Source organism: Nicotiana sylvestris, chromosome 5, assembly GCF_000393655.2.
Source record: "Nicotiana sylvestris chromosome 5, ASM39365v2, whole genome shotgun sequence".
NCBI lineage: Eukaryota > Viridiplantae > Streptophyta > Magnoliopsida > Solanales > Solanaceae > Nicotiana > Nicotiana sylvestris.
In genome coordinates, this window is record NC_091061.1 from 2,993,529 (window position 1) to 3,020,152 (window position 26,624).

The window sequence follows — 26,624 nt, forward strand, 5'->3', positions numbered from 1 at the left end:
GGCCACCATCAAACTCGAGATTTCAGACCACCAACCAAATTTGTTCGATTAGGTACCAAATCTAACCAAATTTGATAAGTGAAGTAAAAATTCGGGTATTTTTAAGAAAGGTATTTTCAATTTACGGGTCAGGTCACAGGTAATGGGTAGGTTAATTAGATCCGATTGGAGATGAATTAAAATATTTGGGTGTAAATTAAAATTCTTCATGTCAAATTATGAGTGGATAACTTATCCACTATGGCAGCCATTTAGAATTAAGGGGGTATCCGAGCCTAGAGTGTAACGGCAAGGTGGGTAATGGGCCAAACTTTTAACGAGGGTTATTTGTAGACCTTATCGTAAAGTTCAGGGGGTATTTGGACCTTTTCCGTTGAATTTAAGCTCTATGCGCTACAAACTATGTAAAAATTTATAATATATATATATAAGGTAATTATAGATGAATTCAATGATAAGTTAACCGTATAAAAACGATAAATAATCTACTATCACAAGTTAAAAGCAAATACCAAATAATCTTATATCACAAGTTGAACTCCAAGGTTGATTTTTATTACACTTAGTAAATTTTACTTGTGAGAATTGAGAACTACATAAGTAGAGTCACATTTTAGATAGTACAAGTTTTGGGCAAAAGAAAAAGAAAATTTACAAAAATATAATTTCTTTTAATTTAGGTTTTCATAAACAAGTTAGTTACTTTTGCATTTTTCCTCAGTGGCATTTAATAATAGTCTAATTATTTTCTTAGTCTAGAAATAGTCAGTTAATATTCTTATCTTTGTACTTTGATTGACCTTTAAATAGAAAAAAAACAAAAAATAAGAAAATAAAAATAAAATAAAAACAAGAACCAATAAAAAAAGTTCTCTTATCCATTTTCAACAAACTCACTTTTCTTGCTAACCAAACCTCACTCATTCTTGAATAGAACTTTTCCTTATTAGCTAATTTACAAGATTTCTTATAAATTTCATTAGATATTCCTTATCGTATTTATTCACAAAGTTTCAATTTGTGACAATTCTTACTACGACAATTTCAAGAAGTAAGCTTAGATCTTATCGTTAAAGGGAAAAGTCTTCTCCTCTATATTAATCCTCATATTACAATTGTCAATAGTTAATTGATTTACGCTATCTTCAACCCAAAAAAGTTTTGTAATTTATCGTTAAAATTGTGCTCACTTGCCACTTTTTGGCCTTGTCTATGAAAATAGACATTGTTATGACGTTTCAAATTCTACAAGTGAATTTTATACTATATAATTTAATTATATAGGTCAAAAAGTGAGTTTTTGCTAATTTTATACTAACTTATAATCGGTGATACAAAGAAAAGAGAGAATAGTCATTCAATTACTTTCCAAGTTTTTTCTAGTTTTTCCTTAGTGATTCTTCCATCCTAATTTATCAATTTCGAGAATCAAATAAACTTTTTTTATAGTAATTTTTTATATCTTTTCCATATTTTAAATTGTTAATAATTATTCTGGTACATAGTAATATTTACGCAATTTTCAAATATCTAAATTTATTCCAAAAGATTTTATTTTTAAATTTAATTAAAATTAAAAGTTTGACACTCAAAATATGACTACATAAATTGGACGTATAACTATAATACAAGACAACTAAAGGGAAAGAAAGAAAAAAAAAGTATTATCTCTTTTTTTATTTTTAACGACAACACTCAACAAACGAAGCAATAATATCAGAAGAGAACAAAGAATAGATCTACAACAACAAAAGAAACCAGAAAAATAATATCTAACGTCTTTTTACATTTTCCCTTCCCTAATTTCTGAACAAAATAGAACCCAAAAAAAAAAAAAAAAAAATATCATCCCCTTAATTATCCTTCATTTCCCTTTTCCCTCCATTCCAAACAGAGAATTAATTAAATCAGTGAGCAACTACTATAAGAACACAACATTACATGCACCGCGTCTCTTCCCTTTCTCTCTTCCATTTCTGTTTAATTTTCTAATCATCGTTTTCACCCTTAATTTAAAAAATAGCCAGTCTCAGATAGTAGTAAAATTCCAGTATTTGAGAAGTAACCAGAATGGGAAAATTCGATTGGAGATACGTTACGTTGTTCGTGCTTATACTTGTTTGGAGTGTAAATGGCGGAATTGAAGGAGTGATCAAAGTGAATTATAAATTTTCCGGGTCGGAAAGGAATTTACGTGCCCTAAAAGCTCATGATGAAATGCGCCACCTCAGAATCCTCGCCGGCATCGACCTCCCTATCGGCGGCATTGGCCGTCCTGATTCCGTCGGGTCTGCTTTTCCTTTTTACTCCGCTTTATTATTAAATTGGGTATATGCGTGTAATTCTGACTATATATGCATATGTATGCAGAGTTTAAGTTATACATACAGTCCGTGTAAGGAATTCTTACTATCATATCACCTTTACCTGTTGTAGCAGTTAACTTCCTTATTTTCAAAATTATAAATCCAAACTTTAATGAGGCTTTAATGATGGTGTATATAACTTAATATCACATATAAATTTAAATAAAGCAATATGTATTTTGTGTACATGCTGTTGTACATTGTGCTGTAGTTGTTGTACTTGTATTTTGCATTGTTTAACACGATGCTTTCTGTATTGTTGGAAAAGAGCTTCTAAAACATATGGTAGAGCAGTTGAATGATTTAGTGTCTGTATCTCAGCTTGTCACTATAAGCAGCTATTTACAGACAGGGGCAGATGTAGTATACAAGTTAAAAAAACCCACTAAATTAGTTCAAATGATAGATTTCGAACTGAGTAAATCAAATGAGCTGTGGTAGAATTTTGAACTTGAATCGATAAAATTTCAAATCCTGAATCCACCTATGTTTACATATCATCCGTTTTCTTATATGCGTCTATGTGTGTGTGTGTTTATATATATGCATGCATGCATGCATGTATGTATGTATGTATGTATGTATGTATGTATGTATGTATGTATGTATGTATGTATGTATGTATGTATGTATGTGTGTGTGTGTGTGTGTGTATGTATGTATGTATGTATGTATGTATGTATGTATGTGTGTATGTGTGTGTGTATGTGTGTGTGTATGTGTGTGTGTGTGTGTGTGTGTGTGTGTGTGTGTGTGTGTGTGTGTGTGTGTGTGTCTATGTGTGTGTCTATGTGTGTGTCTATGTGTGTGTGTGTTTATATATATGCATGCATGTATGTATGTATGTATGTATGTATGTATGTATGTATGTATGTATGTATGTGTGTGTGTGTGTGTATGTGTGTGTGTGTATGTATGTATGTGTGTGTGTATGTATGTATGTATGTATGTGTGGGGATGTGTGTGTGTCTGCTTATTCTATTTGTGCATCATCCATGATAGAATAGTGTTTATCAATGTTTTGTTGTAGTAAAAGAATTTGCATGAATTATCAATTGGCTATGTTCTCAATGTCAGCTTTTGGCAAAGCCTATCATGTGCTGACTTAATAATTTTCAGAAGATGCTTAGATCTCGGCTAATTTGAGAATATTCTAAATTCCATGTTTGAATGATAATTTTAAGCTCATAACATTGTCAGTCAGTTTGTTTCATTATTTGGATAAACTGATGAAATCTTTTTCATGCAACTTTATGTGGCTTACAAACAATCAATTTTATATATGTTAAAATAACAGTTTGTTACCGTATGGAGTCAATTTGTGCTACTATTGAAATCATTTCCTCGATCTTTTGTTATTATAGGCTTTATTATGCTAAGATTGGGGTTGGAACACCTTCAAATAGTTATTATGTCCAAGTGGATACAGGAAGTGACATTATGTGGGTTAACTGCATTACGTGTCAAGAATGCCCCAGAAGAGGCTATCATGGTGTACGTTTCTTTTAAATACACAATGACATATGTGTATATGTATGTTTATGCTTTTTTTTTTTGTCTATATATTTATTCTCACTATATGATTTGCTCTTGAAAGTAAAACAATTCTTCGTTGATGCTCTATTCTGTCCTTTTTTATCTGAATTTCTTTTGGGCAGCTGGAGCTAACACTCTACAATCCAAGGGATTCTCTCACTGGTAAACTCATTGTTTGTGGTCACTCATTTTGCAAAGACATCGACAGAGGTTCAGGATCAGGCTGCTCTGGTAATACTTCTTGTACTTATAGTCAAGTTTATGGAGATGGAAGCTATAGTAGGGGCTACTTTGTGGAGGATGTTGTCCAATATGATCAGGTGTCAGGTGATCTCCAAACTAAATCATCAAATGGGAGTGTTATTTTTGGGTAAGATGTATGTTATCTAACATGCGAGCGCAAGAATATTTCTGTAGCTCTTATAATCCTCAATCCATCGTTTGACTTGTTAAACATTTAATTGAACTAGGTGATCTTACATGATTCTCATGCTCGATAAAATCCTTGAGAGTGCACTTATTCCATTATTACAGAACTTGCAAATTTATGACCTTGCTGTATATTAATTTATCAAAATCCAATGAAAACCATTTCATCTGGAATTGGTTTTGCTTCCTCCTTTTGTCTATCTGATGAAGCAGAAGTTTCCAAGAGCATTTTCATTATTTCAGAAATCTAAAACTATTAATTAGTTGGGGTCTGAGATGGTAGGTAGTTATGTAGGAGGAGCAGAAGTAAGAGGAGTAAAAGTCAATTTCCGTTGTTTGGTGCTAGAAAGGTACGAAGGCAACATAAAGTTGGATCCTGACTCTTCACATTTTCTTTATAATATCATCCGACTTCATTACCTGCAATCCCTCTATAATTGGAAGGGAAGAATTAATGGATTAGGTAAAATTGTATTTGCCTATCTTCTAATTTTACTGATAAACAAGGTGAAGAGGATTGTTTTCATCATTCTATATATGCGTCTGGCAAGGGATTAATATTTCACTGGGAAAGTAAATCAACTAGTCCATTTCTTCTTTGAACTAACATAAGGATAAAGGATATCTAGAATGGTCACAGCTTCTGTTAGCTGCCTTTCCTCCATTGCCAGGTTTCAAGTCCCAGACTCTTAGATATTTTGGGTTTTTTCTCCTTGCAATAAAATTTTCTACTTTTCTTCAATCTTTGAATACCTTTCGCCAAAAATCCTTTATTTTAAATCTAAAGGCACCAAACAAATAAAAGCTTCCATTTGGGCTCTTGTTCATGGTCAATGATTTGCGACAGTCACTGAGCCAACAACATTTGTTTGTTTCTCATTTGGTTCCAATAATTATGCGTTAGTTGAGCCAAGCTCTGGTGACACCATTATCTTTTATTGCCTTTGTTGTTATTCTTTCTCTTTTCTTCCTTGGATAAGTTTATTGATGTTTTCCCTTGTATTCTCGGAGGTGTGGTGCTTCACAATCTGGGGATCTGAGTTCCTCTGATGAAGCTCTTGATGGGGTTCTTGGATTTGGGAAATCAAATTCATCCATGCTTTCCCAGCTGGCTTCATCTGGAAGAGTGACGAAAAAGTTTGCACACTGCTTAGATAGTGTGAACGGTGGTGGTATTTTTGCCATTGGGAATGTTGTGCAACCAAAAGTAAACATGACTCCTTTGGTACCTAATCAGTATGTAAATTTTCCACTAGAATATGAAGCTTTTGATTAGCTTGTGGTTGAGAAAATTGTAATGATTTAAATGCTTTAAATTGTTTTTGTTCTTAGGCCACATTACAATGTCAATATGATGGCAGTTGAAGTTGGTTATCAGTTTCTAAACCTGTCTGTTGATGTACTTATGAATGGAGAGAACAATGGAGTAATAATTGATAGTGGAACAACATTGGCTTATCTTCCTGAGGTGATTTATGGTCCACTAGTGAAAAAGGTAGTTTGCTACTATAGTTCGTTTAGTCTTTTTGGTGGCCACTTAATTGAATCTGAAATAGATATAAATGTTTGTACCTAAAATAATTGAAATGTTTGTATTTCTTCACTTCTGCCAGATATTCTCCTGGCAACCTGATCTGAAATTGCGTACAATTCATGATGAGTATACATGCTTTGAATACTCTGGAAGGTATGGAGCATACTGAGCACTCATCTCTTTACGCAGTCTGTAAGTGCATGATGTTACTTTGTCTTTCTAACTTGTGGTTTCTTCTTTATTTCATCATGTTACTCTTTCAATTTCTCAATCAACATCCTTATGAAGGATAACTTAGCTGCTGCTCTGTGCTTCAAGCGTGTTTATTCTGGAGCAGTGGCAATTGGATTCTAAAGGGCCGTCATGCTATCAGTTATACTCTACTTCTCAAGATATTGTTCGCAAGAGGTGGAATACGATGGCTAATTCTATCTCAAGATGAACTGAAAATTGATAAATGCATTGATTCAAATTCTTGTATCAAACTAGTGGAAATAAAATAAGGTCGAGCAATTTGCGCTGATCCATGAGACGCCTAGCATAATGTGCATGATAGTTCAAGATTAGCAATGTAATATATGTCAAAAGAATCAGAAGTCCTTTATTATAATGACTTGGATCCTATAAAAGACTAGCAATCAAGTTACTAGAATAACTGTCAATTTGGCTTGCAATAAAGCTATTTCAATGGTGGTGTTTGGTATGATGATCACTATGCGGGATAAAGATCTTTTAGCATGTAAAGCAGTTTTGCTCTCTATTTATTCTGTCTTGTGCCAGTTGTAAAGATCATGGTTTTAGCAACACATATTTCACTGATTTTGCATCCATGCCTTGGCTTTGAACCTAGCCCAACATAGTCTTTTGCTTGGAAAGTATTCTTATAAAACCAAACTTTTTGAACATTGTTTTTATTACATAATACCATTACTAGTCAGAATTAGTTAGTTTGGCAACTATATGAAGTAAAACAGCTATGGAAATTTACTTTCTGATATATTGGTCCACTTGAATATGAAGACGCTTAACTTATGGCGCGGGTATTTAACTAGTTGCCTTAAAAAATTTGCTAGTAAACTTGTCAAAAGAAAAACACAGAATGAGAAAGATTATCTTATACGGGGGACTTGTTTCCGGTGGAAGGCCACGTGGAGGAATGAACTTTGTAAGCGTCACAATTCCTTGCCTCTTTTATGGAACATATTTTTCTTGAGATGTTTCTCTTATGATTCTTCTATTTACAACTATTTTCAGTTCTCCAGGTAAAAAGATGTCCAAATGCAATAACTTTTGCCTCTAACTATTGCAGTGTTGATGATGGATTCCCTCAAGTCACTTTTCATTTTGAAAATTCTCTTTCTTTAAGAGTTAGACCCCACGAGTATCTATTCCCATATGTAAGTATGTTTTTGCACGAGTTAGTTTTAACTCAATGAAAAAGTTCAGTGTTTTTTTTTGCTTAGCCTTGTGGTTTTGAGCTTTTTGGTCTTATGTAATATGAATTTGTCAAATTATCACATATGGTTGGTAGTGTAGAACCATTGACCACTCTTACAAATTGTTTGAACTTGGAGGGTGAAATGTGAATTGTTTCATAATTGTGTAATTTTCGAATAGTGGATGAGTTCTGCTTACTTCTGCTGTGAATTAGATGGAAACTTCCCTTTTGTCATTAGAACTATTTCTGCTACATGATATGTCAGATATCTGAGTGGTTTTGTTTGTTATCAGACGTTCTTTTCCCTTCTTAGGGTTGTAAATAAGAGCAAATAATACCTCAGAACTTATATTTATATGAATTTGTCATAGCGTAAGCTGTCTATTTACTTTCTCTGAGAAAATATTCTATCTTCATCATCATGTTTGTTTAAGTAAATGGTGAATATTAAAGGGAATAGTTATACGTCACTTGATTCTATGCAGAATATCACATTTGCCAGTAGATCTGATTTCTGTATGCTCTTTTAGGAAGATTTATTTTGCATTGGATGGCAAAATAGTGGTACTCAATCAAGGGATAAATGGAACCTCACGCTTTTCGGAGGTATGTTTATCTGTTTCTTATTTTTTTAATTGCAAATGTCAAGAATACCATGCTATGTTTGGATGAGTATGTTTTTGATTTTGAGTGCATACATATCAAAATTAATGTATTTAGAGAAAATAGAGATCAGAAATCGCATTTGGACAGGAAAATGGTTTGTGAAGTGAATTTGAATTCTGCAGAAAAGTACTGGTTCTAATACAGGCACTAATTTGGGCTACATTACAGGGAATTATAACAAAACATTCACAGCCACTAAAACTGAGAATTTTCCAGCTCCCGTATACATTTGACATGGCAAAATTTCCAGAAAATAGTTTACTGTTTATATCATTTACGATGGAGCTAGAAGCTTCGCATACTTAGTTGAGGTCTAATACGTTATAGTTGCCATCGTCAGATTATGCACCCAAAATGAAACCTCCTAAGACCCAATTGTTATAAAATTTCCAATTGAGGGCATCATATTTGCTGCATCCTGTCAACAGTAAAGACACATAAGAGAGACATATCCGATCTACATGTTGAAATGTCAAATATTTCAGCTTCCCACATCGGTGGGTTAACAATAGTTGGGGGGATTTTCCCCCTATAAAAGAAGGCTTAATGTTTAGGATTTAAACACACCTCTCATTTGCCTTCTCATCTGTTTAAGGCATTTGTATCTTCTCTCTTTAGTATTATTTCACTTGTATTTTTGGAGTGAAATAAAATATTGGTTGTGTCCGAGGAGTAGGCAAAATTAGCCGAACCTCGTAAATTCTGGTGTTCCCTTTATTGTTGTTTTATTGTCTTATTTATTATTTGGTGGCTGTCATAATTTTTGGTATAGTAGTTGTGACTTATTCACACTATATACATTTGGCTTCCGCAACAATTGGTATCAGAGCCAAGGTACTGTCTAAGTATGCTCTGTGGTTGCAGCATAGTCTGATCTTCCACATCAGAAAAGATTTATCTTGGTAACTGAGTCAAGGTTCTGTCTGAGTATGCTCTGTAGTTGCAGCTTAGTCTGATCTTCTACATCAGAAAGGAAATAATCTTGATTTGTGTCGTCAGCTATTAAATAATATTTGTGTCAAATATGGGAGACAATAAACAAGAAGAATCTACATCAAGTGTCAACAATACGTCATCATTGGCATCTTCGCTTATGACAAGAATTGTGTCAAATGCGAAATTTGCGGTAGAAATTTTTGACGGGTCCGGACATTTTGGGATGTGGCAAGGCGAGGTTCTAGATGTCCTTTTTCAACAAGGGCTAGATCTGGCCATTGAAGAAAAGAAACCAGATGTTATTGGAGAAGAAGATTGGAGAATTATCAACCGTGTTGCTTGCGGTACCATTCGATCCTACCTTGCTAGAGAGCAGAAATATCCATACACAAAGGAAACTTCTGCAAGTAAATTATGGAAAGCACTGGAGGATAAATTTTTGAAGAAAAATAGTCAAAATAAATTGTACATGAAGAAGAGACTGTTTCACTTCACCTATGTTCCTGGTACCACGATGAATGAACATATCACCAGTTTCAATAAGTTGGTCACAGATTTGCAAAATATGGATACAACTTATGATGATGGTGACTTGGCCTTGATGTTGTTGGCGTCACTTCCTGATGAGTACGAGCACCTTGAAACTACTCTACTCCATGGAAATGACGAAGTTTCTCTTAGAGAAGTTTGTTCGGCTTTGTACAGCTATGAACAAAGAAAGCGAGAAAAACAGAAGGGCGGAGAAGGAGAAGCACTATTTGTGAGGGGTCGTCCTCAAAGTCAAACGAGGACAAAGAAGGGAAGATCCAAGTCAAGATCCAGACCCAGCAAAGATGAATGTGCCTTTTGTCGAGAAAAAGGGCACTGGAAGAAAGACTGTCCGAAGTTGAAGAATAAGGCCAAACATAACAATGGAAAGGCCATTATGGATTCAAATGTAGCTGATTGTGATGATTCAGATTTCTCATTAGTTACAACAGAGTCATCAACATCATCAGACATATGGTTGATGGACTCGGCTTGTAGCTATCATATGTGTCCCAACAGGGACTGGTTCGTGGAATTTCAAGAAGGAGAATATGGAGTCGTCCACACAGCGGATAACAGCCCTCTTACCTCATATGGCATTGGTTCAATACGATTAAGGAACCATGATGGAATGATCAGAACATTAACAGATGTTCGATATGTACCGGATTTGAAGAAGAATCTCATCTCTGTGGGAGCCCTGGAATCAAAAGGGTTTAAAATCATTGCAGAAAATGGAGTGATGAGAGTATGTTCCGGTGCACTAGTGGTAATGAAGGCTAATCGGAAGAATAATAATATGTACCGCTATTGTGGCAGTACAGTTATTGGGACAGCGACAGTGACATCCAGTGACGACAAAGAGGCAGAAGCAACCAAGCTATGGCACATGCGCTTGGGACATGCTGGAGGAAAATCCTTGAAAACTCTATCAGATCAAGGATTGTTAAAAGGAGTCAAGGCTTGCAACTTGGAGTTTTGTGAGCATTGTGTTAAAGGGAAACAGACAAGGGTTAAATTTGGTACAACGATCCATAATACTAAAGGCATTTTGGATTATGTACACTCTGATGTTTGGGGTCCTTCCAAAACACCTTCATTGGGTGGGAAGCACTATTTTGTAACCTTTGTTGATGATTTTTCCCGAAGAGTATGGGTGTATACAATGAAGAGCAAAGATGAAGTGTTGGGAATTTTTCTCAAATGGAAGACGATGGTGGAGAATCAGACAGGCAGGAGGATCAAGTGTATTCGCACAGACAATGGAGGTGAATACAAAAATGATCATTTCAATAAGGTCTGTGAAAATGATGGCATCGTCCGACACTTCACTGTTAGACATACACCACAACAGAATGGAGTGGCAGAACGTATGAACCGGACCTTGCTGGAGAAGGTACGGTGTATGTTGTCCAATGCTGGCTTGGGCAAAGAATTTTGGGCTGAGGCAATTACATATGCATGCCACCTCATTAATCGCTTACCATCTGCTGCTATTGATGGCAAGACACCATTTGAAAAATGGTATGGAAAACCTGCTGTAGATTATAACTCTTTGCACGTGTTTGGCTCAACTGCATATTATCATGTGACGGAGTCAAAATTAGATCCAAGGGCAAAGAAGGCTATTTTTATGGGAATTACTTCTGGAGTCAAAGGATATCGCTTATGGTGTCCTATGACAAAGAAAGTAATATTCAGCAGGGATGTTACCTTTGATGAATCTATGGTAAATAAGGTAACAGAAGATACCAAACAAAATAAAGGTGCTTCTAAGCAGGTGGAGTTTGAGGGAAAATTTATTTTTCCTACACAAGAAGCAGAGGAGGAAACAAATGAAGATTACCCTCTGGAAGGAGAGCCAGTAGAGGAGATTCCAACTCAGGAACCTCAACAACAACTTGAATCAATAGCAACCAGCAGGCCAAAAAGAACAATAACGAAACCTGTTCGTCTCATAGAGACAGTTGCTTGTGCAACCTCAATTGTAGCTGATGATGTTCCTACCACTTATAAAGACGCAGTCCAAAGTTCAGAAGAAGATAAGTGGAGGATTGCCATGAATGATGAAATACAGTCCCTTCATCAGAATCATACATGGAGATTGGCCAATCTCCCGAAGGGAAAGAAAGCAATTGGGTGCAAATGGGTATTTGCAAAGAAGGAAGGATTTCCTAACCAAGTAGATGTTCGCTACAAAGCAAGATTGGTGGCCAAAGGATATGCTCAAAAGGAGGGAATTGATTACAATGAAGTATTTTCTCCAGTTGTAAAACATTCCTCCATTAGAATTATGTTGGCTTTGGTAGCACAATTGGATTTGGAACTAGTTCAGATGGATGTAAAAACTGCGTTTTTACATGGAAACTTGGAGGAGGAAATCTACATGACTCAGCCAGAAGGATTCAAAGTTGCTGGAAAAGAAAATATGGTATGCAAACTTGAAAAATCGTTGTACGGATTGAAACAATCTTCTAGACAATGGTACAAGCGATTTGACGAGTTTATGTTGCGGCAAGGGTACAAGAGAAGCAAATACGATCATTGTGTGTATTTGCGCAAGCTTAAAGATGGTTCCTTTGTATATCTTCTCCTATACGTTGATGATATGTTGATAGCTTCCAAGAATTCGGAAGAAATTGATAAATTGAAGAATCAACTGAAGAAGGAGTTCGAGATGAAGGATCTGGGTGAGGCAAAGAAAATTCTTGGCATGGAGATAATTAGAGATAGACGTTCAAAGAAACTCTGTTTATCTCAGAAAGAATATTTGAAGAGAGTACTACAACGTTTTGGCATAGATGACAAGACTAAGCCAGTTAGTACTCCACTTGCTCCCCATTTTAAGCTAAGTACTACTATGTCGCCAATGGATGAAGCTGAACGAGAGTATATGTCAAAGGTACCATACGCAAATGTTGTTGGTAGCTTGATGTATGCAATGGTTTGCACAAGGCCTGACATTTCACAAGCTGTTGGAGTTATTAGCAGATATATGCACAATCCAGGGAAGGAGCATTGGCAAGCTGTGAAGTGGATTCTACGGTATATTCATAATACTGTAGATGTCGGGTTAGTTTTTGAGCAGGAAGACAATCAGTTTGTAGTTGGATATTGTGACTCAGATTTTGCGGGTGATATGGACAAACGAAGATCAACTACTGGTTATGTGTTTACTTTTGCAAAGGCACCAGTTAGTTGGAAGTCTACTTTGCAGTCAACAGTTGCTTTGTCTACAACAGAGGCAGAGTACATGGCTATTACAGAGGCTGTGAAAGAGGCAATTTGGCTTCAAGGATTGCTAAAGGAGCTTGGTGTTGAACAAAAAGGTATCACAATTTTTTGTGATAGTCAAAGTGCTATTCAATTAGCGAAGAACCAAGTTTATCATGCAAGGACGAAGCACATTGATGTTCGGTATCATTTCGTACGAGAAATCATAGAAGAAGGTGGAGTCACGGTGAAGAAAATTCATACTACGGAGAATCCTGCTGATATGCTGACAAAGGTGGTGACTGCGGTCAAGTTTCAACATTGTTTGGATTTGATCAACATTGTTGAACACTGAAGATTGAAGATGAAGATACAACCAAAATTTGTTATAGAGAAAAAATTGAAGACGTGGAATTTTTGCCAAGGTGGAGATTTGTTGAAATGTCAAATATTTCAGCTTCCCACATCGGTGGGTTAGCAATAGTTGGGGGGATTTTCCCCCTATAAAAGAAGGCTTAATGTTTAGGATTTAAACACACCTCTCATTTGCCTTCTCATCTGTTTAAGGCATTTGTATCTTCTCTCTTTAGTATTATTTCACTTGTATTTTTGGAGTGAAATAAAATATTGGTTGTGTCCGAGGAGTAGGCAAAATTAGCCGAACCTCGTAAATTCTGGTGTTCCCTTTATTGTTGTTTTATTGTCTTATTTATTATTTGGTGGCTGTCATAATTTTTGGTATAGTAGTTGTGACTTATTCACACTATATACATTTGGCTTCCGCAACAATTGGTATCAGAGCCAAGGTACTGTCTAAGTATGCTCTGTGGTTGCAGCATAGTCTGATCTTCCACATCAGAAAAGATTTATCTTGGTAACTGAGTCAAGGTTCTGTCTGAGTATGCTCTGTAGTTGCAGCTTAGTCTGATCTTCTACATCAGAAAGGAAATAATCTTGATTTGTGTCGTCAGCTATTAAATAATATTTGTGTCAAATATGGGGGACAATAAACAAGAAGAATCTACATCAAGTGTCAACAATACGTCATCATTGGCATCTTCGCTTATAAGGAAGCTGAAGTATGATTTTCCTCTTAAATTCTGTAGTTGAAGAGTAAAGATCATAATCAATTATATGTTTGTCCTTTACTGACGACTTTTTCCACCTTTTTTCTTTAATTAAAATGAATCGGACCAACATATGGTTGAATCTATGTGAATTGTGCACCCTTTGCTGTCTGTAATTATTTCTTCTTTAACTCCATTTATGACCTTTTTTATGAACTATCTTCTTCGCACTAATATGATCTATCTCAGAGGCCCAAACCATCTGAAAGCCCACAAAATAATGGGGAATTTATGCTAGTTCAATATGCGTATGTGTGTATTTTTTTAAAATGAATTGGTATTTGCTGTAAAATTGTATCATTTCATTTACGGTAGCTGGCTAAGATTATGACTGCAATATCACTTGTTTGTTTCATGGTTTACATGACATTCACAATAATTGAGTGGTGGAAATTCAACGCCAGCATTTTAGAGCTAAATTGCGACCTCTTGGAAGAACTGGCAACTATTTATATCCAAACTATTGCTATTTTGTGAAAGAGGGGACTATATTTAAATAACTATTTGACACGACTACCTTTAAAAAATTAACTGACATTGTTCAGGGGCATGCTTTCTATTTGAGAAATGTGCATTTAGCACTCACAATAATAAGTGAGAGTGCTCTGCAACCTCATTTTGTGATTTAATCCCAAATTCTCTCTCCAGCTCTTCTAAGTCTGTTAGAATTGGTCAATTGCTGTGAAAATAGTGATTAAAGTGCATCTGGATTGTTTCAATTACGTTGTATGTTTCCTTGGTTGGATTCCTTATCTTAAGGAACTTAAAGATTATTCTTTCATTATTGTCTCATTTTCTTGTAAATACTTGGAGGTATTCTGATGCTTGCAGATTTGGTACTCTCAAATAAGCTAGTTTTGTATGATCTTGAAAACCAGGCCATTGGTTGGACGGAATATAATTGTAAGTGTAGGTTATATCTGTTCGATACTTGCAATATATTTTGGTACATTGGAATTAGATAATTTTGTTGTTCAATTTGTGTTACTCTTTGTTTTAGTTTCAGCTGAATCTAGAGTGGCTCTACTGACCTAGATAAATGATCTATAATTTCATTGCAAATCTTTATGTACTTATAAAGAAAGAAAAGAGCAGAAAATTTGGGAATGAATTGCTTGATTATTCCCTCAAGCATGTAAATAGTGTTTACAAGTAATCCTAAAAAGCAAAAAGAGTAATTCCGTTCCTACTTACACAATCATAGGGATTCGAGACCTTTCCCATAGTGAAAATGAAACATTCTTAATTCTTATAATCTTCCTCAAGTTGGAGCGCACATATTGTATGCTCCTAACTTGCCGCAAATATACTCAATTCTGGAGCCACGCAGTGACTTTGTAAGAACATTTTCTAACTAGCTATTTGAGTTGACAAAGACCTGTTGCAACGCACCCAAAGTCGATCTTTTGTTTGAAGCAATGAGCAGTGCAACTTGATTATCACAGATCAGTTACATTGGTGCATATCCCCACGTTAACTTTTTGATATGTGCCAAATCACTGCTCGTCCAGTGTTTGAGACATGACATCTTTTATATCTTCGAAAAGGTTTGATTCACTGTTAACTCATCAAAAATTGTGTTTTGGTTGATTTCAGGCTCATCAAGCATTGAATTAAAAGACGAAATTACTGGATCGGTTCGTTTAGTAGGTGCTCACTCTCTGTCAAGTGGTTCTAGTTTGACAGCTCAAATGGCTCTAACTATATTCTTGTTGTTAGTAGCTCTGCTGCACAACTATCTATTCAACTGGTAAAATCTGGTCAGTATTAGCTTCTGGTCTGGTGTACCTGAGACTGAGAATTGTTCATATGACTGAAAATAACTTTTCAAAGTATTGATACAGCAGCTTGTGGCTGTAACCGGGCGTACACATTTTACATTCAGAATGGACTGCAAAAGCAAAGCTGAAATATAGAACAGATTAACAGATAATTCCATTTTGTATGTAGCTGGCTTATGTTGCAAACGGAATACTGTAAGTAGCTCTGGATATATAAGCGTTCCGCTTGTTATAACACAAGTTTCTTGACGAGCTAAACTGCCTTAATAGCTTTTCAGCTTTAAAAAAAAAATTGGGCAGCCCAGTGTACAAGGTATCGCACATTCACGCAGGATCCTGGAAAGGGCCGCATCCCAAGGGGTGTGATGTAGACAACCTACCCTAATGCAAGCATTAGTGACTGCTTCTACGGCTCGAACCCGTGATCTTTAGGTCACACGGAGATAACTTTTCGCTTCACAAGTATTAAAATATTTATCTGATATCTGCTAGTAGCAAAACTATATCTGTGATAAGCTTGTGAGATTACCTCATTTTCAGTTCACTGGAAGAGTACAAGGAACAGTCATACTAGAAATTCCTTCAAACGTTTTTTTATTTTACAAGTCTCAAAAACTTCTCTATGACATATTTCGGAGCTGTATGATGAGTTTGGTTTTGATATCTTGTGCAAGTAGAAAAATACCAATACCTGAGCTTCCATTTAAATTTTTACGTCAAGTTTGTCATGTGGTGAAATTTGTTTTTTTTTTCCGTACAATATCTCAAACCAAACTGAGTGAGTTTTCTATGTGGTTGATGTTTTAAAATCTATTAGTATGCAGTAATATTCAAATCGGAAACTGCCTCTCTATCTTTAGATGGCCGGGTTAAGGACTGCAAGCTAATATTTATATCTTTAGCTACTACATAATCATTAATTCCTGGTTCAGGTGGCCGTGCATAGTATTTTTATGATCCCAAAATGTAAAAAAATGTAATGTTAGTTATAGTGAGTATTGCTCATCTTATGAACCTACGAAAATTCAAGCCAATCAGAATTCGTCAAAAAAATTCTATAAAATCAACATGTGCTAATACACATGAAAAAGTGAATATAACCACAAATTCGTATTGTATAACCCCAAAACACCAAAAAAAATTAACCCGAATGTTATGGCGAAGCGATGAGTATTGATCACTGCACCATTTCATATGGACATACAAAAATTCAAGCCAATCGGAGTTCGTAAACAAAATCAGATTTTTGTGTGTTGTAGTCTACACCATCCACATGAATTCGGGCGACCGAACCCAAATCTCTTAAAATTTTGCGGGCCCATAAAAATAACATAATGAACAACAGTCATTACTTTGCCACATAGAAAACTCGTTTTTGATGAGCCTGCAAAATTTTAGCAAATTCGGGGTCGGTCGCCAAATTCATATAGATGGCATGGACTATAACATACAAAAATCTGGGAATCGTCCTAAATTCCAGTTTTATGTCCCTTAAATGCCAAAACACGAGGAACGATCATGACGAAACAATGACTATTGTTCATTAGTTCATTTTTTATGGGCCTGCAAAATTTTAGGAGATTCGGGGCCGATCACCCGAAATTATGCAGATGGCGTAGAATATAACATGTGAAAATCTAGGAATCGTCCGGAATTCCTATTTTATGGCCCTAGAATGCCAAAAATGAGAAATGGTCATGGCAAAGCGATGGCTATTGTTCATTTGGTCATTTTTTATAGGCACGCAAAATTTTAGCAGATTCAAAGTCGGTCGCCCGAATTCATACAGATGGCATGGACCATAGCACACGAAAATATGAGAATCATTCTTAATTCTTGTTTTATGGCCCTGAAACGCTAAAAATGAGGAATTGTCATGACTAAGTAATGACTATTGTTTATAGGTCATTTTTTATGGGTCCGCAATATTTTAAGAGTTTTAGAGTCGCCCATCCAAATTCATGCAGATGGTATGAACTATACCACACGAAAACTAGGAATTGTCCTGAATTTTGTTTTTATGGCCCTAAAATAACCAAAACCGAGGAACAATCATAGCGAAGTGATGACCTAATGAATAATAGTCATCGCTTCGCCATTGACCATTTCTATTATCTACGCCATCTGCATGAATTCAGGAGACCAGCCCCGAATCGCCTAATATTTTGCAGACCCAAAAAAACGACTTAATGAATAATAGTCATCACTTCGTCATGATTGTTCGTCGTTTATTAGCGTTTTAAGGCCATAAAATTCAGGATGATTTCCAGATTTTTCAGCGTTATTGTCCAGGTCATCTGCATGAATTCAGGCAACCAGTCCCGAATCTTCTAAAATTTTGCGAACCCATATAAATCGACCTAATGAACAATAGTCATCGCTTCGCCATAACCATTCCTCGTTTTTGGCATTTTATTGCAATAAAATAGGAATTCAGGATGATTCCTACATTTTCGTTTGATATAGTCCACGCCATTGGCATGAATTTGGGCGACCGACAACAAATCGTCTAAATTTTACGGGCCATAAAAAACAGCCTAATGAATTGTCATCGATTCACCATGACTGGTCCTCATTATTGGCGTTTTAAAGCCATATAACAGGAATTCAGGACGATTCCCAAATTTTCGTGTGCTATAGTTTACGCTATCTGCATGAATTCAAGCGACTAACCTCGAAACTTCTAAACTATTACGGGCCTATCAAAATAACCTAATGCACCGCTTCACCATGACCGTTGCTCATTTTTTGACGTTTTAGGGCCATAAAATAGGAATTCAAGACGACTTTTAAATTTTTGCGTGCTATATTCGACGCCATCTGCATGAATTCGGGCGATCAGCCCTGAATCTCCTGAAACTTATGGGGCCATAAAAATGGCCTAATTAACAATAGACATCGCTTCGCCATGATAGTTCCTCATTTTTTGGTATTTTAGGACCATAAAATAGGAATTTAAGACGATTCCCAAATTTTCGTGTGTATTGTCCGCGCCAACTACATGAATTCGAGTTACCGGCCCCAAATCTCCTAAATTTTGCGAGCCTATAAAAAATGACCTAATGAACAATAGTCATCGCTTCACCATGGTTGTTACTCATTTTTTGGCATTTGAGTGCCATAAAAGATGAATTCACGATGATTCCTAGATTTTCGTGTGCTATATTCACGTCGTCTGCATGAATTCAGGTGACCGGCCTTGAATCTCCTAAAATTTTGTGGGACCATCAAAAACAATCTAATGAACAATAATAATTGTTTTTCCATGACTGTTGCTCAATTTTTGGCGTTTTAGGGCTATAAAATAGAAATTCAAGACGCTTTCAGATTTTCGTATGCTATAGTCCACTCCATCTGCATGAATTCGAGCGATCCTAAAAATTTTCGCACCCCATAATAAACGACCTAATGAATAATAGTCATTGATTCGCCATGATCATTCCTCATATTTGACATTTTAGGGCCATAAAATGGGTATTCATGACGATTCTCAAATTTTCGTATGCTATAGTCCAGGCCATCTACATGAATTCGGGAGACCGGCCCCGAATATCCTAAATTTTTTGCCCATATAAATCAAAATAATAAACAATAGTCATATCTTCACTGTGATCATTCCTCGTTTGTTGCGTTTTAGCGTAATAAAATAGCAATTCAGGACGATTCTTAGATTTTTCGTGTGCTATAGTCCACGTCATCGACATGAATTCGAGTGATCGGTCACGGTTCACCTCAATTTTGCGGGCTCATAAAAAATGACCTAATGAACAATTGTCATCGCTTTGCCATGAACATTCCTCATTTTTTGGCATTATGGGGCCATAAAACAGGAATTCATGACATTTTCCAAATTTTTGTATGCTATAGTACACGTCATCTGCATGAATTCGAGCGATCGGCTTCGAATCTCCTAACTTTTTGCGCGCCCAGAAAAAATAACCTAATGAATAATAGTTATCACTTCGTTATAACGATTTCTCTTTTTTAGCTTTTTAGGGCCGTAAAATAGGAATTCAGGACGATTCTCAAATTTTCGGGTGTTATAGTCCATGTCATCTGCATAAGGGCAACCAACCTCAAATCTCCTAGATTTTGCGGGTAAATCAGATATGACCTAATGAAAAATAGTTATTGTTTCTCCATGTTCGTCCCTCATTTTTTGGCATTTTAGGGCCATAAATAGGAATTTAAAACGATTCCCAGATTTACATGTGCCCACGCCATCTGCATGAATTCGGTCGACAGACCCCGAATTTTGAAAATTTTGCGGGCTAATAAAAAAACTACCTAATGTACAAAAATCAACGCTTCTTCATGACCATTACTTATTTTTTGGCATTTTAGGGTCATACAACATAAATTTAAGATGATTTTCATATGCTATAGTCCACGTCATCTGCATGAATTCGGGCAATCGGCCTCGAATCTCCTAATATTTTGTGAGCCCATAAAAAATAACGTAATGAACAATAGTCATTACATCGCTTTGACCGTTTCTCTTTTTTGGTATTTTAGTGCCATAAAACAGGAATTTCGGATGATTCCTAGATTTTCATGTGTTATAGTGTACGTCATCTGCATGAAGTTGGGTAATCGGCCCCGAATCTCCTAAAATTTTATGGGTCAATCAAAAACGAACTAATGAACAATAATCATCACTTCACCATGACCGTTACTCATTTTTTTGGTGTTTTAGGGTCATAAAATAACAATTAAAGATGATTCCTAGATTTTCCGTGCTATAGCACATGCCATCTGCATGAATTCGGGCGATCGGCTCTCAATCTCCTAAATTTTTGTGTGCCCATAAAAAATGACCTAATGAACAATAGTCATCGCTTCGCCATTATCGTTTCTCGGTTTTTGACATTTTAGGCCATAAAATTAGAATTTAAGACGATTCCCAAATGTTCATGTGCTATAATTCACACCATTTGCATGAATTCGGGCGAACAACCTTGAATCTCCTAAAATTTTGCAAGCCTATAAAAAATGACCTAATAAACAATATTCATCACTTCACCATGACCGTTCCTCACTTTTTGGCATTATAAATTAGGAAGATGATACCCAAATTTTTGTGTACTATAGTCCACGCCATCTGCATAAATTCAAGCGACCGGTTTTGAATCTCCTAAAATTTTGCGGGACCATAAAAAATAACCTAATGAATAATAGTCATCGCTTCTCCATGACCATTCCTCGTTTTTTGCCATTATAGAGCCATGAAATAGGAATTTAGGACAATTCCCAGATTTTCGTATGCTATAGTCTGCACCATCTACATAAATTCAGGCACCGGTCCGAATTTCCTAAAATTGTACGGGCCCATAAAAAATATTCTAATGAACAATAATCATTGTTTCGCTGTGACCGTTCCTCATTTTTTGGCATTTTGGGGCTACAAAACAGGAATTTAGGATGTTTCTTGGATTTTGGTGTGTAGCCCACGCCATCTGCATGAATTCGGACGACTGGACACGAATCTCCTAAAATTTTGCAGGACCATCTAATATGACCTAATAAACAATAGTCATTGCTTCGCCATGACCGTTCCTCATTTTTTGACGTTGTACGGCCATAAAACATGAATTCAGGACACTTTCCAAATTTTCGTGTGCTATAATCTCTTGATATTTTGCAGGCGCCAATCAAAAATTAACAAATGAACAATGGTCATTGCTTCATCGTGACCGTTTCTCATTTTTTGGCGTCGTATGGCCATAAAAATGGAATTTAGGACGATTCCCAAATTTTTGTGTTATATAGTCCATGTCATCTGCAAAAATTAGGGTGACCCACCCCGAATCTCTTAAAATTTGATGGGAAAATCTACCTAGTGAACAATAGTCATCGGTTCGGCATGATCATTTCTCGTTTTATTTTTGCGTTTTTGGGCCATAAAATAGGAATTCAGGACGATTCCTAGATTTTCGTGTGTTATAGTTCATGCCATGTGCATAAATTCAGGCGACCGACCTCAAATCTCCTAAAATTTTACGGGTCCAAAAAAGGACCTAATGAACAATAGTTATTGGTGACCACTCCTCATTTTTTCGCATTTTAGGGCCATAAAATAGGAATTTAGGAGGATTCTCATATTTTCTTATGCTATATAGTCCACGCCAACTGCATGAATTCGGGCGATCGACCCTGAATCTACTAAAATTTTGCGTGCTTGTTGAAAACGACCTAATGAGCAATAATCATAACTTCGCCATGAATGTTTCTCGTTTTTGGCATTTTAGGGTTATAAAACGAAAATTTAGGATAATTCCCGAATTTTCGTGTGAATAGTCCACACCATCTGCATAAATTCGGGCGAACAGCCCCGAATCTCATAAAATTTTGCGGGCCCATGAAAAGTAACATGATGAATAATTGTCATCACTTCTGCATAACTGTTCCTCATTTTTTGGTGTTTAAGAGCCATAAAACATAAATTCAAGACGATTCCCAAATTTTCGTGTGCGTCCACATCATGTGAATGAATTCGGGCGATCGGCCCTGAATCTCCTAAAATTTTGTGGGCCCATTAAAATAATCTAATGAACAATAGTCATCACTTCGCCATAATTGTTCCTCTTTTTTGACATAATCTACAAACGAAATGGACATAATTATTAATTTCTGTTTCATGGCCCCAAAACCCCAAAACATGATAATCGTCATAGTGAGTATTGCTCACAAGTCCGTACCCGATGGATTCACCTGTTTTTAGGCCAATCTAAATCCATCAACCAAATTTAGGAAAATCATCAAGTATATAAACACGCGAAGAAATAGACATAAAATCATTCATTCTTGTTTCATGTGGCCGTGCATAGTATTCTCGACCCCAAAATTCTAAAAATGATGTTAGCCATGGCGAGTATTTCTCATACGGTCGTATACGATGGATCCACCAATATTTTGGCCAATCGAAGTCCATCAACTAAATTTACGAAAATCATCATGTATATAAACATGCGAAAAATAGACATAATGATTAATTTCTGTTTCATGTAGCCGCACATAGTATTCTTATGACTCCGAAACACTAAAATATAATGTTAGCCATTGTGATATTGCTCACAAGGTCGTATCCCATGGATCCACTAATTTTTAGACCAATCGGAGTTCGTCAACAAAACTCAGAAAAATCATCACGTATATAAACACACGAAAAAATGGACATACTTATTAATTTCCGTTTCATGACCCAGAAGTGCCAAAAAAAGATGTTAGTCATGATGAAGCAATAAGTATTAGTCATTAGAATTTTTGATAAATCTACTAAATTTCAGGTCAATCGGAATTCGTCAACGTTTTAAGTACCAGTAGGATTCAAGTGGCCGTATATTGCAAGAGTAGATTTTATGTGGCAGTGCCTAATATTCTTATGACCCCCGAAATGCTAAATACTAAAGCACTTCTTCAAAAAGAAAATACTCTGAAAGTAAATAAAGAAATTATTTGTCGTTTTAAAATAAATTAGTCTTAGGGTACGCGCTTTGCGCGTGTACCCTGTATCAATGAGTATGTAATCTTAAAAAAATTCGTCTATATAACTTCTCATATTTTGTTTCTTTCTTAATTATTTTGCTTTGTTTTTTTTATTACACTTAACTATGTTATTATTCTATTTTTTCCACAAAATTATACCTCGTAAGTTTTGAAAAGAATAAGTCATCCACAAACTTGACTTATAATGAGTGATGTCATTAAAGTTGAACTTTATTATTGGATCAGGTTATATGCAAACTTAACTACGTTAAAATAATAAATTACTTTTTTAATATTTAAATAATATTCTCATTTTCCAACCTTTATTTTTGTGATTCCATGTAGTCGCTCATATTTTTGTTTTATTTTCTTCATTTAGCATAATTGTGCTATTATTCTAGTTTTGAAACTACTTCTCCTAATATTAAAAATAATGAATCATTAATAAACTTAGCATATAATGAGTGATGTCATTAAAGTAGAATCATTGTTGAATGAGATTATAGACTTATGTTTTCATTTATTTCGAATTATATTTACTTATATTATGTTGAAACTTATTTTATGTTATGTTTTAATTTTACATAAGAATATTATGTTAATTTTTTTTATTTTGAATTTATGTTATATTTTCACTTACATTTTATTTGCTTTAGTATTCACTTATTAATTCAAATTGCATGCCATTCTTTTCAGTTAGAATTGATAAATTATTTTTTCGTAAAATATTTGAGCAATGTTACGATATTATATTTATAAATATTAATTGTTTTATCAATCATGTAGTCCATGATGTTCTTACAAAATATGTACTTTTAAATTTTATAATTGATTAAAATAAAATATATATATATATATATATATATATATATATATATATATATATATATATATATATATATATATATATATATATATATATATGTGTGTGTGTGTGTGTGTGTGTGTGTGTGTGTGTGTGTGTTTTTAAAATATTAGTTATAAATATATGATTATCATTAATATATTTTCAATAAATAATATTTATCTTAAATGTCAAATTTAATATTATTTATAAATGCATATATTTGTTAAATATAGCTTTCAATTTTTGATAATTAATTTTATATTTAAAATTTAATCTAACTGTGTAATTACGCTTGTGCAATCAAACAATACACTTGTAATTATACAGTAATTATATATGACAAACAAACAGGTCTCGTAATTACAATATTGTATAATTAATACCCTAGTAATTACACCAATTTTAATTATCTGGTGGCTTTCCAAACAGACCCTAAGTAAATATTCGATCCTTAGTTGATCTTAATCCTAAAAGGTAAAGTGTTGGACAAGTTATTCCACTCCTAACAAGATTAATAAGATGATTCTATTTTAATTATACCTTATAGATTGACAAACTATAATTACTTTGTGCATTGGATATAACGAAATAATTTTTACAAACAAATTCTTACTCAGTTTTAAAATTTTAAATATTAGAAGTTCTTACATAGCGCGATTCCATTGCCCGTTGTTAGCAGCAAAATCTTGGCCAAAGTGATCGAATATTGGAAAAAAACACGCTAATGTAACAGCGGACTTTAACAGTGAGCACGAGTTAAAAATATTGAACGAAGAATTATTGAAAGAAGTTGAAGATGATTTAGAGATGTTGTTTGGTTTAATTCTTGCAGTTAATTATTTAGAGACAAAACAACTTTTGGATTTGTTGTATGAAAATGTTGCTAATATGATGAAAGGAAAAAGTCCAGAAGAAATACGTAAGAAATTTGGTAAAAAAAAATGATTATAGCCCTGAGGAAGAAGAGGAAGTTCGTAGAGAGAATGCTTGGGCTTTTGAGTAATTTTTAGTTACGTGAACGGTTAATTTTTCTTTTTATTTCATTCATCTTTTTCCCCGTTTTTTTTTGTTCCTCTAGTTGTTTTCGGCATTAGTACAAATTATTATTTGTCGGAAAAAAGTAGTTCTTAATTTGTTGCTTTGTTACCGTAAAATACATAGAGTTTCAATTTTGTTACAATTGTTTTACTTTTAATTCGTAAACTTAAGATTGTTACTTTTGATGGTTTGAGTTCTTTTACCTTATTAAATTAGATTTATACTCTATTGTTGAAAAGAAAAATATCACGAGTAACCGACTAATATTTTTTTGATGTAACCAAAAAGATTTTTTCTTACATTAAATATAATCAGAAACAGCATATATATATATATAGCCATCAAAGAGGCAAGCGATTAGTTGTTTAAACAAACGAAGTGAGCCTTTGCATCGTTCTTTTATTTGAACTAAATATTTTCCTCTATTTCAATTTAGATAATATACTTCGGGCGTATCGCAAGTCAAACTGTGTGAAACGTCACGCGTTTGGGGGATGGAGGGCCGCCTTTAAAGAAGGGACTTTCCAAAAGACATGACCTACCTAAAACTAGGGGTGTAACACCCCGTAAATTTGAATCGGTTGTGAATGCATTAAATGAGTATTAACGTGATGGTAACTGATTGGTTACGATAATAAGTGTACTAGGCATATATATATATCCATCAAAGAGGCAAGTGATTAGTTGTTTAAACAAACGAAGTGAGCCTTTGCATCGTTCTTTTATTTGAACTAAATATTTTCCTCTATTTCAATTTAGATAATATACTTCGGGCATATCGCAAGTTAAACTGTGTGAAACGTCACGCGTTTGGGGGATGGAGGGCTGCCTTTAAAGAAGGGACTTTCCAAAAGACATGACCTACCTAAAACTAGGGGTGTAACACCCCGTAAATTTGAATCGGTTGTGAATGCATTAAATGAGTATTAACGTGATGGTAACTGATTGGTTACGATAATAAGTGTACTAGGCATATATATATATCCATCAAAGAGGCAAGCGATTAGTTGTTTAAACAAACGAAGTGAGCCTTTGCATCGTTCTTTTATTTGAACTAAATATTTTCCTCTATTTCAATTTAGATAATATACTTCGGGCATATCGCAAGTCAAACTGTGTGAAACGTCACGCGTTTGGGGGATGGAGGGCTGCCTTTAAAGAAGGGACTTTCCAAAAGACATGACCTACCTAAAACTAGGGGTGTAACACTCCGTAAATTTGAATCGGTTGTGAATGCATTAAATGAGTATTAATGTGATGGTAATTGATTGGTTATGATAATAAGTATACTAGGCATATAATAAGTGATTTGGGGTCCAATGAGAGACCTAAGTCTAAGCCAAGCCAAGTTGGAAAATTACATGATAGACTAAAATTCCAAATGAGTATGCACAAGATCACACTTTGGACGAGCATATATACAGATATATAAGGCTTTAGATGATGCACAACCTATAAAATGAAAGGTCTTTGAGCCTAATTTCTAACGCTTTATACCGTTTGTCATTTGGACTTTCCTACAAGAAGTTATGACCAAATTACCAAAGGTTGGTGGAGGACTGTGCGGATACGAAGCATCCGAGGCTGCGTCCGAAAAGAGGAGCTGGCAGTGAAGTGCTGCCATAGCATCCGAGCTCCTGAGCGGAGGACTGCTCGGATGCGAAGCATCCACGTCCTCATCCGAAATCTGGGCTTGTAAA

At 35.0% G+C, this 26,624-nt stretch overlaps 1 protein-coding gene across 8 annotated transcripts; it reads left to right on the forward strand.

Moving 5' to 3' along the window:
* Window positions 1-1,909: 1,909 nt before the first annotated feature.
* On the forward strand, window positions 1,910-16,210 carry LOC104231591 (aspartic proteinase 36-like). Of its 8 annotated transcripts, none has more exons than XR_011407491.1 (11): window positions 1,910-2,288; window positions 3,731-3,860; window positions 4,025-4,272; window positions 5,343-5,567; window positions 5,664-5,826; window positions 5,945-6,018; window positions 7,175-7,262; window positions 7,834-7,909; window positions 14,587-14,676; window positions 15,370-15,749; window positions 15,833-16,210. XR_011407491.1 is itself a non-coding variant. In XM_070174173.1 (11 exons), exons 1-10 carry the CDS (start codon window positions 2,071-2,073, stop codon window positions 15,525-15,527), a joined length of 1,470 nt encoding a protein of 489 aa, XP_070030274.1. In that variant the 5' UTR covers window positions 1,910-2,070; the 3' UTR covers window positions 15,528-15,533; window positions 15,618-16,210. The 8 variants fall into 8 exon arrangements, 5 of the variants coding, with proteins under 5 accessions (XP_070030274.1, XP_070030273.1, XP_070030272.1 ...); XR_011407492.1 differs by lacking the exons at window positions 14,587-14,676; window positions 15,833-16,210 and adding exons at window positions 6,184-6,273; window positions 6,939-7,030 and having other exon boundaries at window positions 15,370-15,398; XM_070174173.1 differs by having other exon boundaries at window positions 15,370-15,533; window positions 15,618-16,210.
* The last annotated feature ends 10,414 nt before the right edge of the window (window positions 16,211-26,624 follow it).